This window comes from Acomys russatus, chromosome 20, assembly GCF_903995435.1.
Source record: "Acomys russatus chromosome 20, mAcoRus1.1, whole genome shotgun sequence".
In the NCBI taxonomy this organism is placed as follows: Eukaryota; Metazoa; Chordata; class Mammalia; order Rodentia; family Muridae; genus Acomys; species Acomys russatus.
In genome coordinates, this window is record NC_067156.1 from 30,158,351 (window position 1) to 30,175,636 (window position 17,286).

The following is a 17,286-nucleotide window of genomic DNA, read 5'->3' on the forward strand; positions in this document are numbered from 1 at the left end:
ATAGATATTACTTTGGCTTTTTAAAGAAGAAACTTTGGGTTTTGGCTCATAGTTTCAAAATGTTCTATGCACCCCGCAGTAAGGTTTTATATATTTAATACCTTATTAAGAGGTCGGATGCTAAGTGTTTCCATCCCAATAATATATACCTACATACTGATAAACACAGTTAGTGTAACCATTAGTAGACATATTTATTGTGTGATTACTTAAAAAGCTAGCCACCCTTAAGAGCACGTGGGACAGGGAGACAGGTGAGGGAATGACAACTGAGCACACGTGTAAGGGACAAGCCAACATGGCCCAAGCCTTCTCATCTGGGCAGCCTCCCTAAGCCCACTAAGGAAGAGGCTGTGGATATAATTCAGGGGTAAAATAAGTGCTTGACATATATTAGACCTTGGATCCAAGGCCCAGCACTAGAAGAAAGAAAAAACCCACTAAGTCTAACAAGGCATCCTTCTTTTGCCCCAAATGTATTGATCTCATTCTATTCCATCCCAGTAGAGCCATGCCACACTTTAACTACCCGTTACAAGCCTACCTCCACTAAAACTGTAAGACCCACAGAATGCCAGGGGCCTGGTGTCTTCAGGTTACATGGAACCCCGATACCTACAATACTGCCTTGTAAGGAAGGGGGAGCTCAAACTGTGCTTGTGGTAGAATGCTCAAGTCCATCACTCCTCCTTCCACTATGCTGGGAAGGCAGAAAGGTGAACAGCTATAAGCAGTACACACAGTGGCAGCAGGCAATCACACAGGGACACAAAGGGATCAGGTGAGCTTCAGGAGAGCAGACAAGAGCATCGTGGTTTCCAAGGGTGTTTGCATCTTGGTACTGGAGGTGTTCATATTGCCTGAATGCAACCCACTGTTGATTGAACAGAGTGTAAGAGAACAGCAAGAAAGCCTTGAAGAACTGCTAAGATATGAAGTCAGGGTTATTATTGGAGACAGCAGCAGCGAGTCTCACTAGATAACGGGTTTCAGAGTCATTCTCGCTGAGTTTGGAGAGTGGGTGTTCAAGCCACAAAAGTTCATTAACAAACGTGTTTTCAAAACTTAATAACTGTCTTTAAGAGGGAAGAGTCACCCCCTTCACACGCGCATTCGTGGGCTGTAGAAACACATTGTGTAATTATCAGCCCTCTTGGTTTTTTTCTTAGTTTCTGTAGACCAGCACAAAACACCTGCTGTCCTTTCTAAAGGGATGCTGGCTAGATCTTAGTCTTAAAATAGACTGGTATGTTTGGCAATTTGCTTCGGAGTTTGCAGACGTCTTATCGCAAATACATGCTTGAGCCCCAAAATTTATCATAAATAGCTTCAGTGTGGCTTATGACCTCAGCAGTTAGAGACACACAGAAGCCCTCTGTCTCATGCACACCTGAGTGGGAGTGCAGCTTCCTACCTGCCTAGTGAGTGCCCGAGCATGCCACACCAAGCAGCTACAGAAAAAGGGCCTCCTCGGCCCACCTGTCTCAAGAATGAGCATCCTGTTTTGCTTGTAGAGGCCTGCCAGGGCCCCCAATGTTGGCTGATGCTTCTCTCTTCTGCTTCATTAGAAATTCAATCTGACCAATGACAATTTCAGATGCATGATAAGCAGCAGGAATTTGGTTCATTGGAAATCCACTTCTTTATTCCTTTCTCACCACATAATTTTGCAAAATAACTTCCAGCACGGAAAATGACTTCAACCTGCTGCCTGAGGTGTACATTTTATTTATTTGTTCACTGGTGCAAGGGGAAGACTGGGCTAAATCAAGTGAGATGCATGCACATGTTCCTGGAAGGATAATTTTAGAACCAGTTCAAAGCAGAGTTGAATTCAAATGTGCCCCTGTTACTTAGACCCATGTAGAGAGATGTTACCAGCTTCACAAACTGTCATCAAATAATTTGAGATTTGGTGCTAGTGGTAGAAGTGATTGCAGCTGCAGCAGGCTCCCTTTCTGAGACAGGCAGGAGGAAGGGGGATGGTTTGTTAGGAGGATCATGTGAGAGCTTGCAATAAAGGCAGATGTGAAAACCAGGGCTACGGTCTATGAGCTGCAAATCCGGCAAGGTTGAAGGCCATTCTCGTTGCAGGCAGGGCACCTGAGGGCTCTGTAGGACTCTTTGAATCTGTTAGCCAGCATTGAGAACTTGCTGCCATGGCACAGAGAACAGGTGGCGATGCCGGACCCCTGGCAGTGGAGACAATTGTCATCAGGGACCAGCCTATCCTGCAAAAGACAAGTCGGGCTTCGGTTAGATCAGAGGTTAAAGCCCTCCGTTCTCATGGAGATCAAAACAGTGCTAGGTCTTGGCAAAGACCAGAGTAGAACTGGAGAGAACGTTTCCCACGGATGCTGGTGAGACCGTGGCACAGAACAGCTATTTTATCAGAGAGGGTTTCTCAGACGAACGTCACGGGCACAACATCTGCAACAACACCTGGCATTGTGCAACTTTCTGCTCTTGACCACCCTTTTTCCCACCTGACATAAGCTCCATAAAGGCAAGGGCATGACTTCTCTCCCTGCCAAGGAGAGTAACAAGCCCTTGTGACAAACCTCAGCAGGCACTCGAAGAAACCAGATGCTTCCTTCCCTCAGGGCTTCCTGTGTCCCACAAGGCACCTACACGGCCATCCCCATCCAGTGCATACTATCACCCAGTGCCGGGGAAATAAGTCATACTGAGATGCTCCCTGGCAATGTCAAACACACAGCCTGGAAGAAGAAGAGGCAGCTTCTGATCCCTTGGGGCGGAACACCAGAGTCCTGTGTTCCCTGTGACTCTTCACAGGGCTCTTTATTGCAGCTGTCCAATATCAGGTGTTCAAGAAGGGATATTTTTTGCAGCTGGCAGGCTGGGTGAGTGAGTGAATTAGCTCTGAGTTCTTGTAATGTTTTATTCTCTTTGAGAACTGTGTAAGGCCCAATGATTAAAAGCCCTGGGCTGTGATGGACGAGGTAGAGGCTCATGAAGTCACACTTTTCTCTAAGAAGTTACTGGCAACTGGTGACTGCTGGAGAAGGGACTGTCAGTTTTCTTCTGGGGTTTGGCCCTTGAAAGCTACCTGTGTTCCAGTAGATGGTCCTACAGCCATGCACTTAGAGGTAGCCCTGAGTCAACTCAATGTTTTTTCTCTAAGAGAGAAAGTTCCAGAAGTAGGAAGGGGAAAATGGATGGGTATGGGATTAGGGAGTAGGGAATGGACTGTGGATTAGATCAAACTCTTTATGTATGGATGGACAAAGTAGCTCACACCTTTAATGCCAGCACTTGGGAGGCAAAGGCAGGCAGAGGTCAAGACCAGCATGTTCTACATAGACTGTTTCCGGTTGGCCAGAGCTACGTACGTAGTAAATGAAGTTCTTAATTAAAAAGAAAAAAGCTCTGGGCTGCAGAGTAAGTGGACTAAAATGGAGGCTGGTGTTTGATGAGGGCAGCACAACTGAGACACATTGCTTAGCCTCTCCTGTTCTCTGTACCTAGGAAACAGGACTGATAACGCTTAGCCTCTCAGTTCTGGAATATTAAGTGAGGGATCTCATGCAAATGCAGCCTCCTCCCCTCTCATATATCCTAAGCCCCACATAAAAGTTAGCTTTCTTCTCGTCCAAATCTCTTGTTCCCGGAAAATGCCCCTTGACTATGTCTTGAGACGTCTCACAGAAATCAGCAATTTTACACTCTTTATAAACTGCATCTCCTGGACTGGAGAGATGGCTCAGAGGTTAAGAGCACTGGCTGTTCCTCCAGAGGTCCTGAGTTCAATTCCCAGCAACCACATTGTGGCTCATAGCCATCTATAATGTGATCTGGTGCCCTATACTGGTGTACAGGTATACATGCAAAAAGAACATTGCATTCATAATAATAAATGAGTAAATCTTTAAAAATAAAATAAGTATTCATTTTAAATAAATAAATAAATTGCATCTCCCTCGGAGTAGGCTGCAAACCAGATTGACGCCTTGGGAACCTTACTAATGAGCCCTGTCCAGCTCAGCTTCGAAACCGCCCTTTCACACCCATCTCAGCTTCTCCCACACCCACGTTCCCACAGGAGCCCACCAGCACTGGCACAGTCTCACCCATTGTTTTGAGATGTTCTTTCCACTCCAGCCGGCCCAACCGAGTTGCCTGCCTAGCACCCTGGCCATCTCAGTAGAACTTGGAAAAGCCTTTGAAGAAACACGTGCCCTCCCAATAAAAGCCCATGATACAGCAAGCATAATCGTAGCTGATCTGAAAACCTTTTACCTAAACAACTCCTTTTTCAAGGAGCACGGGGGCTTCTGTCCTGAGGCATGTCTACTATCAATGGCCACCTGTCTCCAGACGTCAGCGGTTCAGTTCCCACCTGACAGACGTACCCAGCCACTCTTCCTGTTCAGGAGCCCCCCTCCCTGTCCCATGGCAGCCCCAGCCAGAAAGCCTCTGGCTCCACTGAGATTTCCTGACCTCCTGACTCCAATTCATCCTCACTCCCCAGACACCCAGAATCACATTTACAGCAGTGCCTGGAACAATATTTGGTGTCCACATGGTAGCCTTCCAATAAAATAAACATAACCATGTTGAGGAAACTTCTTCTTCTCTTCTTTTTTCTTTTTATTGAGAAAAAATTCTTTTTTTTTTCATGTACTATACCCCGATTTCCGCTTCCCCTCCCTCTACTTCCCCCAGCCCCTCCCCCACTTCCACTTCTCTGTGGAATCATTCTTTTTCTGCCTCTCATCAGAAAAGAATGGGCTGTCTAGGGGAAAACAACCAAACATAACAAAATAAAATGTAATAAGACTTGTTGGAGGGTGTTTGATCCCATTGTGAACACAGAGGTTGTGAACTGTGAAACACTGTTTCTCATTGTGGTGTGGCTACATCTTTGACCTTAGAGCTTTCTGTTTACTGTAAACAAGTACTGGTGGTGTGGCTCAGCCCTAGCACACACCTTTAATCCAAGAGCTTTCTGTAAACAGGATTAAGTAAAGTTAATCCTTGGTCAAAAGACTGACAGGAAGTGAACATGGGTGGGGGCGACATAGAGAGTAAGAGGAAGTCTGGAGGACAGATAGAGAAACACACAGGAAGCAGAAAGGAGGGACATTGAGTTGAAAGGGATTTAAGACAGTGTGGAAAAGAAGAAAGGGCTTTTTTTCTTTTTCTGGGATATGAGCTGAGTAAGAAAGACCTTTTCCTTCTGGGAAATTGGCTGAATAGGAAGGTCAGCTGGGTGCTTTCTCTGTCTCTCTGAGCTAATGATCTTTCATCCCTGCATCTGGCTCCTGGGTCGGATTTTTTTTTTTTTTCTTTACAACATCAAAGATTAAAATAAAAACCATCACATTGTGAGGCTGAACAAGGCAAATCAAGAAAAAGAAAAGAGTCTCAAGTGCAGGCAGAAGAATCAGAGGAACCCTCTTCTTAAAATTCTTCTCAAAGAGGCTCGGGAGATGGCTCAGTGGTTGAGAGCACTGAGAATTCTTCCAGAAGGTCCCAGGTTCAGTCTCCAGCACCCACATGGCAGCTCCGAACTGTCTGTAACTCCAAGATCAGACACCCTCACACAGACACACATGCAGGCAAAACATAAAATAAAAATAAATAAATTATTTAAAAATTCTTCTTAACAATACTTAGCGCCAGGAGTAAAACACAGTTGCATAGCATAGCTTAGGCTCGAGGCCCTAGCAGATCCTCTCAATTCAAAAAAAGGGGGCCCATGCTCCCTGCAGACACGCAGGCTTGCACAGCTCCGACGACAGTGACCAACACAAAACTAGAGTCTGCAGAACAAAAGTAGTTGTCATCATGACATTGGTCCATGAGCCTAAATTTGATTGCTGTCTCTAGTGAACCCTCTGAGCCTCAGTTTCCCTAGCTGCAGAGTAAGACCGTTGGTAATACATACGCCAAGGGAGTCCTCATGGGAATGAAATGAACTATTGCATGGACAAACACTGGGCATGGTAGCTGGCTCTCGCAAGCCTTTCAGAAATCAGTAGCTATTACTGTTATTATTTTTCCCTTATCTTACTTTCTCAAAGATGAGGTCACATGAAACATCAAAGTACCCAGAGGTTTCCAATTACAAACCCGCCAAAAGCAGAGACAGAACCCTTCCCTTGCACATCCCACTGAGGCTCGACTCTGTTATTCTCCTTTGCGTTAGAGCTGATAGAGGTTCAAGGTGGCCCAGGTTTCGGCCTTGCCCTTCTCTTGCATCAGGCTTTCTCTTCCCAGTTTCATATAGCAGAGCAAAGCATCTCTTGGTCAGAAGGGCTCCCTTGATGTTCCTTGACCCTTCCTTTTAGAATAAAACTTGTCTGGGCATTTATTGCATGAGGGACTGAACAAACAAATGGTAATTTAAAACAGGGTTTAAAGGACAGACAACCTTTCCCAGCAACCTCTGCCACATAACTCTGCCCTCGTTTACAGCACTACAGAAAAAAAAAAAAAAAAAAAAAAAAAAAAAAAGGAAAAAGAAGTCCTGGATTCCTTCAAATTGAATTGAATGAGAATTGTCATGTGGAGCCTGCAGTTGCCTTTTCTTTCAGGGCTAGGGAATGACCTGCACCTTCCTATTTTTTTACTCTCTTCTGGAGCTTGGGCAAGGCTGGGGGGGATGGGGGGGAGTTCCTCCAACTTACAACATAGTAGAAGAAATAACGGCATTAAAGAATTCTAAAGAGAGCTGGGCGTGGTGGGGCACGCCTTTAATCCCAGCACTTGGGAAGCAGAGGCAAGTGGATCTCTGTGAGTTTGAGGACAGCTTGGTCTACAAAGTGAGTCCAGGACAGCCAGGACTACACAAAGAAACCCTGTCTCAAACAAAAACAAACAAACAAACAAACAAAAAAGAATTCTAAAAAGGAAAAGCAATGTTCACAGTGTCCAAGCTGTCTGCTGGCTGGCGTGCTCAGCTCTTGTAGAAGATGAAAAGCAATAGTGGTGTATTTCTTACCAGTCAACACTTGGTTGCAAACTCCAGTATGTTTTCCACATACAGTTAGACAATATTAACTGAGCACCAATTATATACGGCTTTTGGGTGGGTGTGGGGGCAGAGGATCTAAGAGCTGCAACGTTGCCTTCAACTTGAACACAACTTCTGCCTCTGTGAGGATCAAATCCTGGTAGGTATGCGCAAACCTTAACCACATAATCACCAAAATGAAAGTAAAGTTGCAGTTACGAGGATGCTTGTAAGGTCCTGATGGGTTTATTCTGAGGATGCTGTCCTCGTGAGAGCCCTCCACTGAGATCTCACAAGCTAAAGGTAAGAGGATGGAACGTTGGAATAATCTGATGTATTTTGATGCTAATTGCGGCTTGCTGTGTGATCCACCTTAATAAAAAGCCATCTCACCTGGGCAGGGCAGGAGATTGGTGGGGCTTAGAGAGGAAGGAATTCTGGAAAGAAGAAGGACTGCCACAAGAAAAAAAGGACTGCCACCAGGAGAAAAAGAAGACCTGAAGTGAAGAGAGGAAGGCCACCATGGGTTAACTGGAGAAGCACATGGCCCGCAGCATGGATGGAGAATCCAGCCCAGATGAAGAACATGAACAAGTATTTGGGATTATGGATGAAAAGCAGCTTGAAAAAAGTTATTAGAAGTAAATGGCCTGGGATTGAGGCAAGGATCCCATGCCTGCCCCACTATGGGAGGCAGTTTAGAGGATTGATATCTGCCCTGCCCCAGGTTAACTAAGGCTATCTGAAAACATAACAAGTGTCTGTGTCTTGATTGATTGCTAGCTGGGCCTACAGATAATACTGATAATACAGATAAAATTTAAAAACAATAATGGAAGACCTTGGGGGCACGGCATGCAAAAGGGATCTGCTCTCAGCAGGAGAGTGCAAAGGACGCATGAGAGAACGGCAGACTGGCAGTGGAGAGAGGAGAGGGAGAAAGGGCACACCAAGAAATGTGTACCAGATAAAGCCAGACAGGCCAGCACTGGCCAGGCAACTCAGGGCTTTCTAAAATATAGAGAGATGTGGTCTTATGCCAAGTAATGTAACAGCACAGAAAGCTCAAAGGGTGGATATGAGCAAAACTTCTGGAGTCCAAGTGGCTTGTGTTCTGGTGGAGGAGATGGGGGTGACAGAAACAGATTCTCATTTCAAACGCATTACACTGGGTTTGAAATCAGCTCAGAGGGTATGTGAAGCAAACGTCAGTAGCCTTTTAGTGCAGTCAGTGAGACTTGTGTTCTGGTGGAGGGGACAGAGCAGGAGCAGAGGAGAGAAGCGTTATTTTAGGAGGCTGCATGGAGAGGTTGGCAGCCATGCAAGGCAGAGGAAGGAGGGTGGGAAAACTTGGCCTCTTGGGCTAAGGTCATCACTCAAAGCTGGCCATGAGTTCCCTGTTCTCTCCTTTTTTCTTTTCATTAGTTTATTTCTTTAATCAATGTATAGGAGTTCCGTATCCTCTTTACCTTGGTCCCCCCAGAGTGGGACATCACTCAGGTACCCCAAAGCCCTTCTTCCCACTTCCAGACCAACTCATGAGATATCAGACCGAGTCCCACAGAAACAAGCCTTGCATCCAAGGGACCCTGAAGTGTGATGATGTTCAGTGATGACCACAACATCTGGCTCACTCACTCACCTATAGTATATTGCAAGAAGTTGCAGTTGACAGGTGCCTGGGCTCGTGGATTTACAAATGGTATCAGTTTCCACTCACCTAATCTTCCAAGGGACTCAAGACTTTACAGCACCTCCACTGATGTATGGAGTAAGACGTGGAACAGTGACAGAGGCACAAGTGAGGCCATAAGAAAAGGACAGAGTTCGGGCTAGGGGTGAAGACCATTTGGTAGAGTTCTTGCCCAGCATGCAGGAAGCCCTAGGCTCAATGCCCAGCACCATATGAACCTGGAATAGCTGTAATCCCAGAACTCTGGGGGTGGAGACAGGAGGATCAGAAGTTCACGATTCTCCTCAGCTACACAGGGAGTTTAAGGCCAGCTTGAACTGTAGTCCCTGTCTCAGAAAAAATAAAATAAAAGCCAGGCAGTGGTGGCACATGCCTTTTACTCCTAGCACTCGGGAGGCAGAGGCAGGCAAATCTCTGTGAGTTCAAGACCAGCCTGGTCTACAGGTTTTTTTCCCCATCTTTAAAACTTGGTGTTTATAAGCCACATCTCACAGTGACAGCAACAGACACCTAACCAGATGTGAAAACCTAAAAATCATAAATATTTTAAACACGAAGCTATAACTGCTTATACCAACAATATGCTGTTACGATTCAATAGACGCTACAATTCTCTTGTCCCTTAACAGACGTTATAAGTGTTTAGGGAGTTAAAGCGGGAGCAGACCGGTCTATAGGCCTTTGCTGCAGGGCCAGCCTGAGGGGGAGCAGTGGCACTGACGCACCTGTGTGTGTTGATTGTGGAGAAACGTGCGCTCAGTCTCCGGCAGGGGGCTGCCGTTGTGCTCTCCGCCGCCGTCATTTTCTCCTGTTCTCCTTAGAGAGTCTTCCTCCGCAATGTCTTCCTTTTGGAGGCTTTTTCCCATGAGGTCCCTTTTGTCCATCGGGGTTCTGATGATTTTCAGGTTGTTTGTGTATATTATTATGTTCCCAAAGTCTATAATAGGTGGAGGCTAGAGAGACAGAGAGCGGGTGTCAGGCGGCACCAGATGCGTGGTTGCGGACCCTGCCCACCATCCCAGGAAATAGGAAAGAAGGGCTTTGTGCCTGTTGCAACCGTGATTCATCCCACCCCAAGGTTTGCTTGTTCCTTCTAAAAGTAGTTGGAAACCCAGGAAGACCGGATCACTCAGGGCAGGACCATAAAGCTTGGAGTCCAGAGTTTCTGTTCCCACTCTTCCCCGGGACAGCCACTGCAGGGCTGGGGACATGCAAAGGGACACTTCAGTCTCTTGCAAATACTTCTCCGCTTGTCTATTAGCACGTACCACTCACTGAACATCGCGCTGAGCATTTTACTGACATCATGTCCCTACCAAACATCCCTATGAAGTAAACACTATGATTTGCACACCTTACAGGTGAGGACTAAGTCTCAAATGGGGTCAAGTACCTCAGTAAGGTGACAGAGTAACTCAAGAACTGTGGCTAGGAGTCAAACCTAAGTTTTGTTTTGTTTTGTTTTGTGATTCATTCACTGTATTTTATGTACAGAGTGTTTTGCATACACATATGTGTGAGCACCTCATTCATGCTTGGTGCCTGAAGGTATCAGATGTGGGCATTGGATCCCCTGGAACTGGAGTTATGGATGGTTGTGAACAGCATGTGGGTACTTGGAACTAAACTTGGGTCCTCTGCAAGAGCAGCAAGTGCTCTTAACCACTAAAGCCATCTCTTCAGACCCTAAAGCCCATATAATTATCTGTCTGTCTTTCTTTTCTTAAGAGTTGGTCTCACTATGTAGTCTTGGCTGTCCTGTAAAAAAGGCTGGCCTCAAACTCATAGATACATCTGCATCTGCTCTCAAGTGCTGGGATTGAAGGCATGCATCACCATGCCTGGTTTTCAAAAGCCCATATTTTTAATACCTACCCAGTACTATTCACAAGCATTTTTTCTCCCCAAATGTGTCTCAATATATCATATGTATCAAATATATATTAAGCTACAACAGATACAGCAATGAATATACCCTGTCATAATCCATTTTTTGTCACTAATATAATATGGAATATTTTGTGTCAATATATTTATAAATGATCATTGCTGATAACTAATGTCTCCTTTGGGGGGGTTCGAGACAGGGTTTCTCTGTGTAGTCTTGGCTATCCTGGACTCACTTTGTAGACAAGGCGGGCCTCAAATTCACAGAGATCCGCCTGCCTCTGCCTCCCAAGTGCTGGGATTAAAGTTGTGCGCCAGCACAGCCCTGCTCTAATGTCTCCTTCTATGGGTTTATCATGTCTTGCTTAATGTTTTGCTCATGGAAAAAAATAGACAATGCTATAATGCACTAAAGAATCTAGTTTGAAGACGGAGATGTAAGATTGTAGCTCCGTGGCAGAGAGCTTGCCTAGCACATGTGAAGCCTTAGATTCAGAAAGCCCAGGAGGAAGAGAGGGAAAGAGAAGCAGGAGAAGAAGAAAGGGGGAGGAGGAAGAAGAGGAAAGGGATGAGAAGGAGGTGGAGAAGAAGGAAGAGAATGGAGAAGGGGAGAAGGAAGAGGAAGAGAGGGAGGAGGAGGAGGATCAGGAGAAGAAAGAACAACAAAAAAGTAACTGTTCAGGTACCACGTTACCAGGAACACACAGTTCTACCAAGTTACACAGCTTGGAGGGTAACAGCCTTGACTTCCAGTTCTAACGTCTACTACTTACAAGATGCAGAGCAGTCATGTACTCTGATGAATTCCATTGTGGCATCGGTGTGTGTCTTGACATCCAGCTGTGTCACAGCCACAGATGTGCTGAAACTCCTGGGTCCTGCCACACGTTATTCAGTAATATAAGGGCTAATACTAACTGAGTGGTGGTGACACACCTCTAATCCCAGCACTTGGAAGTCAGGGGCAGGTGGATCTATGTGAGTTTGAGGCCAGCTTGGTCTGCAAAGTGAGTTCCAGAACAGGGCTCTATGGAGAGACCTTGTCTCCCCTCACCCAAAAAGAAATAGGGGTTAATGCTTAAGAAACCAAGTTCCAGCATCCTTCCCCAACTCTCTGCTGGCTTCTGTGCTGGCAATATGCACACAATTACATCTTCTCAGAATGGAAGATGACATGAAAGATACCGAAAAGTAGGGTTTGCAAATGCTAATGATAATGTGCAAGCGTGGGCGTTGTCAATGCTGTTATTAAAAACTATTCTCCAGGATTATATACACATTCAAGCTGTACAGCCAAACGCCCCACCATGAAATACCTTTCTTGATTTTAGAACTGGCTAAACAATAAACCCAATCTACTTAGATGATGCCCCAATTAAACAACTCTCATATTTAAAGTATTCAGTCAAAATCTAACATGAGCAAGACTTCAACATTCAGACTCCTGTAAACAACCACAGGGTTTTCAGTGATTATTTAAGCCATTGGCTTCCTGTCTGGCCCTTCCACCCTCCCCCTCCCCCTTCAAGGGATCCTGTAGCAGATTCCATTCCCTACTGTCTTATGCACATTGGATTCCCATTTCACACTCTGGACTATCAGTTTCCGACATCGGAAGATAAGGATGGTGGTACTTTTGGGAGGTTCTGTTTCTACTTCCTGTAGCAGCCAAAAGATTCGGTTACCGGGAAGTTTCCTCACAGCTCGAGCTCTTTTCTTCTAGTTCCTTCTCTTGAAGACAAAACTCTTCATATGCTGAAAGAATGGATGATCACCTGCTTCAACTCCCTTCCCCTGAACATCTAAGACACCAGTCAATACCTAAGGTAGTAACTATCTTTACTGCAAAGATGGAGGGTCCCACTCACCCTGCATGTATGTTTCGTTTCAGTCCTCATGCCAGCCAGATCCTCCCTTGTGTCTGCGCAAACTCTCTGGGTGTAACTGAAGTTCACAAGGTCTGGTTACATCTAGCTGCCCATGAGGACAATCCACTCTTGTATTATAGACGGCTGGATGGAGCCAAGCATCCTTTAGCTTCTGGCAGAACAGTCTAGAATGGCAGCTTATATGAAAAAGTATCTGGTTTCTATAGCCACATGGCTATAGACGGTTATCAAGGCATTCCTGAATACAGAGAAGCCTTGTTAGGCACTAGAAATTTAATAGGCTTTGGAGTCAAGGAAATCCAGCTCAAATTTATTGTTGTTCAAAACAGGGTCTCTTGGCAATAAACTGTCTCTGTCATTTTTTCATTTTGGAAGCTGCTAACTTGCACTTCCGGTTCACTCAGATATTTAACTTTTATTACTTCTCAAGTCTCTGATGGGGTTGAAGACCAGATAGCTTAGTCTTACAATTAAGCTTAGTTGGTTAAGGGTTAAGATGTTTTTAGATCAAGATAGATGTTTTAAGTTAATAGAGATGAGATATGATAGATATTGATTATCATTCAGAAATTTAGATCCAACAAGATAGGAAATGTCTCAGTCAGGTATAGGTCCTTGGGGTCAGGAGTTTTCGAAGCATCAGTGGGCAGAGATAGATGAGTGACAAACAGAGACAAACCAGAGAAACTCCCGACCCTAAGGCCCTATACCCAACTAAGACGGTCCACGACAAGGAAAGATGTTTATTTCAAGTTTTCTAACACAAATAGCCAAATCACTAAAAATGAATGTAACATTTATATAATTCCTGATTGTCTCATGGTTCTTCCTGCTGTATGTAGTTTATTTTATTCATGTGTAATAATATAAGTGTATATGTTAAAAAAAAACATAATTTTTAAAAATAAAGAAAAAAACAAACAAACAAGGTTTCTCTGTGTATCCCTGGCTGTCCTGGAACTCACATTGTAGATCAGGCTGGCCTGGAAATCAGAGATCTACCTGCCTCTGCCTCCTAAGTGCTGGGATTAAAGGCATTTGCCACCACCTCCCAGCTCCAACTCAAATTTTATTCAATGTTATTTGACAATTATGTTAGATGGACACATGATTTTATCCCTGTAAACATCTGTTTTTCCTATTTAAAATTTTTCTTATTGAAATATTGTAATTATGAGATCATTTAATACATATAAATTGGGTTTTCAGGAAACCTTACCTCCCTTCCTTTTCCTGTCCACAATTTCATGAACAATACATATTCCAGTGAGTTTCAATTCCTTAACACTTTTAAAAAAAAATCTATCACCACCTTTTTTACTCATCACATAAAATAAAAAAAATAGACCTAACATTTCCTCAAGAACATGTTCCTCACTGCAGTAGCAGGTACCATATGCGAATCACGTACAGGATGGCAGGCGTTGTCTATTTTAATCATCTTAATGACCCTGTCATGAAGACTTCTGTTTTTCTCAGGCCAAGATGATGACATTGGGGCTCAACAAAGTCATTCACTTTGTCCGAACTCCCATAGAAAGTGGGTATAACTGGACTTTGACAGACATCAGAGCCCGTGTTTTGTTTTTATTATTACAATTAGAGTAAAATGCACATATCATACAATCTACTATTTTGACCATTTACAAGTGTAGAGTACCCTGTATCCACTTTATTGTGTAACATTTCTCTCCAGAATGTTATCTTCCCACACTAAATCCATAAGCAGTAACGTCTTCTTCTCTGGCCCTAGCCTGACAACCGCCATTCTGCTTCTTGTCTTGATTGATTTTAACAGTCTGAGTGCATCATGTCGCTGCAATGGTACAGGTTTGCCTGGTTATGCGTGGCTTATTTCATTTACCCTAATGTGTTCAAGCTTCATCTATGTTGAAGCGTGTCAATATTTCCTAAGTTGTTGTACTATTCCATCACACGTGCATGTAACACTTCTCGTGCAGCCATTCATCCACCAATGAACGCTTACTTTGCTTCCACCTCTAATTTGCTGTGAGTTTCTGTTAATGGTGGTATACAAATATCTGTTTGAGTTCTGAACCCTTAGGTGAATCACTGCATTTAACTGCATCTCATCACACTATGATAGGCAGCATTTATGGGGGCTAAACTTACAGCCCCATCTGCTGTTGGGGAGCCGGGAAGCTCCCGCTTTTGTTTTCTTGTTTTACACGAATGCCCATACTGAACTGTCTCACTACGCGTGCCACACACACAGGTCCATCAGGAACCCTGTCACACTCAGACCTTGGCAACACTGGGATGCAGAAGTTAACAGAACAACAGAGTAAACGAGGTATAACAAGATGAAACAGGAATCCAACCTTCAACATGGCCTTGGGAATATTGTGCTTTGATGTGGTTTGTATTATCTATATCAAACCATTCTTATATGTGCCAAAGTTGGCGTATGAGTTAAGAAGTAGCTTAAATTAGCTATCCGTGGCTTGTATGATCTATGCCTTTGTTAATTCTCAACTTCCAAATAAGATACAATTACAGGACTACTGTAAGCCAAAAACATAGCTAAGTACCCAGGACACAAAAGACAAATCATCTCCATTGTTGTCATTGCCACCACTACTGTATAATGGTCTTGTTTGTTAAAAGGAAACATGCCATAGAGATTAAAGTATGGAAAACCAGAGGATACGCATCTCTAGTCTGACTCAGCACCTTAGGTTCCTATAATGAGGTGTGGGGCCCTTTGTCAACTTGGCACATAATTTTCCTCTTTCACAACATAGAAATGATCGCGGACCTGGCTGTTTCCCTTGAGAACATGGTAAAGAAAAGAATATGATGGACATAGAAGAAGAAAATCCAGGACAGTGCTTTATAATATATAAAGCACTCCAGTAACATAAGGGATTTTTGTATTGTCAATGTTTTAACACAAAAATGAAGCCTGGTATCAGTTTTGGTGATTATGGATATGCCTACAATTATCTTTTTGCCAGTATCACCAAGTCCAAAACATTTGCTGCAGTACCTACCATTCTTAGGAAACTAACAATAAAAACGATTTGAAACAATTATCTGAATAAAACCCTTCAAAGATGAGGACATATCATGGCATATTTACCAGTAATTATATGTACTCTTTAAAAGAAACAGCATTCATGCTCTGACTGCCATGAACACACACCCAACTCCTAAGAGTCTGGAAGTCATTGAGTGTTCCCCAGGCTGTTTTAGCTCCAAATGGAACCCTGCATGGACTTTTGATTATCAGTGATACCAGAGAGGCTAGGAAACCTGCCAGAAGAGCTTGCGTCACTGAGCTATTAGTTCAAACTTCTTCCCCAAGTAACACCTTCCTCTGTTTGATTTGCTTTTCTCCATTTCTTCCCAGGACTCCAGCTACACAGCGTTCATATTAATGAGCACTGGGAAGGCAAAACTAAATAAATAGACCAACAATTTAAGAAAGCAGGCAGTGGGAAGTTGATAAGGAGAGGGGAAAAAAAAAAAAAAAACCAAGACACGGATAAAGTACAGCTGAGTAATTGGCTGGAGCAAAATGGGTGCCTTCTAACTTATTCAGTTCTTTCAGGAAACGAAATGGCTTACTGCGGCATACTGCTATAAAGAGACAGCCGCGCAACCCGAAAACCATCGCACCTCTATTTAATTTGCACGCTGAGGAAACTCAGCCAAAGACCCAATTACAGTGTATTACCCTGGATGGAGTTTGAACACTGCTTATATTCATTGCACTTTCCAATGAGTAGTCAACCAGGCGTGTTATTTTTGTCCAAGAAATATTATTCTAATAACAGTTCCCCATTCGAGGCGGCTAAAGCTCTGGCCGGGTAGCTGAACGTGAGCGAGACGCGTATCTGAAACACTTTGGAATTTCTCTAGACAGATTTCAGGGAGCCTACCCTCGAAGGCCATAACCTCACAGCAATACCAACCTTACGGTCATTCGCCTTGTAGTCATTGAATAGTGGCTGGCTGCCCGCCAAAGTGTAGGCACTGCCGTCTCTAAACACGCTGATCCTCTGAGCAGTCAGCTTGGGGGAGTACAGCTGGGGCTTGGGGGCTTCTCCAGACCCATAGACACCGTCCATTGGTTCAAGGGCTTCCTGGAGAAAGCTGTGAGGGTATTCCTCCTTGGGCGACTCTAATTCCTGCCCATCCTCAAAAACCTGCTTCAGCACACGGCCACTGTAGGAAGAGGAGATTTTAAACCGAACTTTTCTAGGTTTGTCTTCGCTCTTCTGATCCAGTTTCTTTTCGGGGTCCTCCATCAGCAGCAGAAAGTTCACGCTGTGCTTTCCAGGCTTCCAAGTACCCAGTGGAACCAGGCTCTGAGAAAAAGGCATTTTATTTTCTCTCCTCCTGCATATGATTAATTCAAGGAGGTTCTGGAGAATGCTCAATTACAGCAACTGACACCCACACATTAAATATTGATAGAGCTCATGAAAGGCAGGTGACCACGGCCACGTGGAGGAGATAGGACACAGGACACGGGTGGTGGTTCCCTTCCAGATCCCAAGCACCCTCCTAACTTTTCTTACTCTGAGGGTGAATACATGTGTGACAATGATCTAGTGCGGTCTAAAGACGGGACGCTTGACCAATTAGTAACTGCCTCATTATTTTTACCAAAATCAACCATGATCTAGTGAGGAGATTGAAATACTCGTCCACATGATTCTAAAACCACATCTAGCCCACCAGTTTTTCAAACAGTATCTCATGAGGCTCTAGATACAAAACAGGGTCTTGGGGCTTCTTCTTATAATAGGAGGAAGGCAAACGGTCCGGGAGCTGAGTCTCCCACCAGAGTAACTGACGCAAGTAGTTAA

General features: G+C 44.3%; 1 protein-coding gene across 1 annotated transcript; it reads right to left on the reverse strand.

Moving 5' to 3' along the window:
- Positions 1-1,640: 1,640 nt before the first annotated feature.
- Grxcr2 (glutaredoxin and cysteine rich domain containing 2) lies at positions 1,641-16,798 on the reverse strand. The gene is made up of 3 exons (XM_051163917.1): positions 16,387-16,798; positions 9,398-9,625; positions 1,641-2,231 (listed from the first exon to the last, which is right to left on the reverse strand). The coding sequence occupies exons 1-3, from the start codon at positions 16,795-16,797 to the stop codon at positions 2,049-2,051; spliced, it is 822 nt and encodes a 273-aa protein (XP_051019874.1). The 5' UTR covers position 16,798; the 3' UTR covers positions 1,641-2,048.
- Between the last annotated feature and the right edge of the window lie 488 nt (positions 16,799-17,286).